The following is a 1,629-nucleotide window of genomic DNA, read 5'->3' on the forward strand; positions in this document are numbered from 1 at the left end:
AGTCATCTAATGCGTATATTGGCTATTCTTGCTGTTTTCCGGCACACCAGCCTGCAATTGAACCCATCCAAGCTTCACTTTGGACGTCGTCAAATTACCTTTCTTGGCCATCTCGTCAGCGCCGCTGGCGTTCAACCCGACCCTACCAAGATTCGCGCGGTTCAGAACTTTCTTGCTCCGTCTTCCGCCGCAGATTTAAGAATCTTTGTTGGGCTATTCTCGTATTTCCGTCGTTTTATCAAGAATTTCACCGAAACCGCTCACCCGCTCACCGACTTACTTTTACATGGGGCTTTGCTTAAACCAAAATCTTCTCCGCTCTAGTGCGCATGCTCATGGCTCCCCCATTGCTGGTTCATTATGATCCATCTCTCGTCACTGAACTTCGCAAGGATGCCAGTGGCCATGGAATTGGCGCTGTACTTATTAAATGGCAGCTTAACCCAGAGCGCGTAATTGCATACACCAGCCGCTTCCTGTCAGCTGCCGAGAGGAATTTTTCAATTACCACACGGGAGTACCTGGCGCTAACATAGGCAGTTGGCTAATTCCACACCTATTTCTACGGCCGAACATTTTACGTGGTTACCGGTACCCACGCATTGTGCTGGCTCTTCTCACTTGAAGACCCCACTGGACGATTGGGTTGATGGGCGCCACGGTACCAATAATATTCCATATTTCGGCTGTGCCATTTTGTAGGGGCCTTTGTCCCGCATGTGCTGTCGGACGGCCTGCAGGCTCCCGTAGGGGGCACTCCGTTCATTGCTGCACCACAGGCAGAGCCGGCCAACGCCCAACTTGTAGCCCAGGTACGTCAGCAGGCCTTCGACATCCACGAGGTACCCCGCATCAGGGATGAAGAAGGAGTGCACTTCCCCCATGTGGGCCACATTGGCAACAACGCTGTCGTTCTGCTTGCCACAGAACAGGCACTCGGAGGGGGGCACCCGCTCGGAGTCATCTTCCATCACTTCCTCCTCTTCTTCATCGTCGATCTCTTCGTCTGCACCCTCACCCTCAATGCTCTCCCACTCGCTGTCATCACTGTCGTCTTCAGCGACGATGGCAGCCACGGCCGTCGTCCTGTTCGTCCACGGCATGCGTTGAGCGGGAGCTTTCTGCCCCGGCAGGGGAGCGTGTTCGGACGCGTTCTTTGCATTCTTCCGGGCGACCATGCTGCTGCAACTGCTGGTGCTTTCACTCCTCTCGGCCTTTGGATTAGCGATAACTTCGGACGACGAAGCAGGCTCCGCTGGTGCGCTGGACTCAGCCATGACCACAGCCTGCTGATGCTTCTTCGAGTTCACGTGATTCTCGAACGCCTTGAGAGCGCCGAAACGTTTGCCACACACGTCGCAGTAGGTACCGGCGGCGCGGTGCCGCCGACGTAGCAAGACTGAATAAGTGCTACGTCACGCTTATATGTATGCACTGCGCATGACCCACTGCGGCACTACTTTGTATATATATATATATCCCGTTCATTCATGCAATAAAGTTGTTCATTGCCTGACCCCGACACGCCTACATAGTGGCAGCGGTTCACTATCGCTATGTCGGCCCCGTCAACGCTGCTTCCCCCGCCGAAACCACTGGACCCGTCAGCAGACGCATGGCTTGGATGGA

The 1,629-nt window shown here is 54.6% G+C and overlaps 1 protein-coding gene across 1 annotated transcript; it reads right to left on the reverse strand.

Annotated features, from left to right (window-relative positions):
* Positions 1 to 617: 617 nt before the first annotated feature.
* On the reverse strand, positions 618 to 1,374 carry LOC126529704 (cytoplasmic 60S subunit biogenesis factor ZNF622-like). Its single transcript, XM_050177207.3, has one exon. The coding sequence runs from the start codon at positions 1,275 to 1,277 to the stop codon at positions 618 to 620; it is 660 nt and encodes a 219-aa protein (XP_050033164.3). The 5' UTR covers positions 1,278 to 1,374.
* Between the last annotated feature and the right edge of the window lie 255 nt (positions 1,375 to 1,629).

The sequence above is a fragment of the Dermacentor andersoni genome, chromosome 9 (assembly GCF_023375885.2).
Source record: "Dermacentor andersoni chromosome 9, qqDerAnde1_hic_scaffold, whole genome shotgun sequence".
NCBI classification, from domain to species: domain Eukaryota; kingdom Metazoa; phylum Arthropoda; class Arachnida; order Ixodida; family Ixodidae; genus Dermacentor; species Dermacentor andersoni.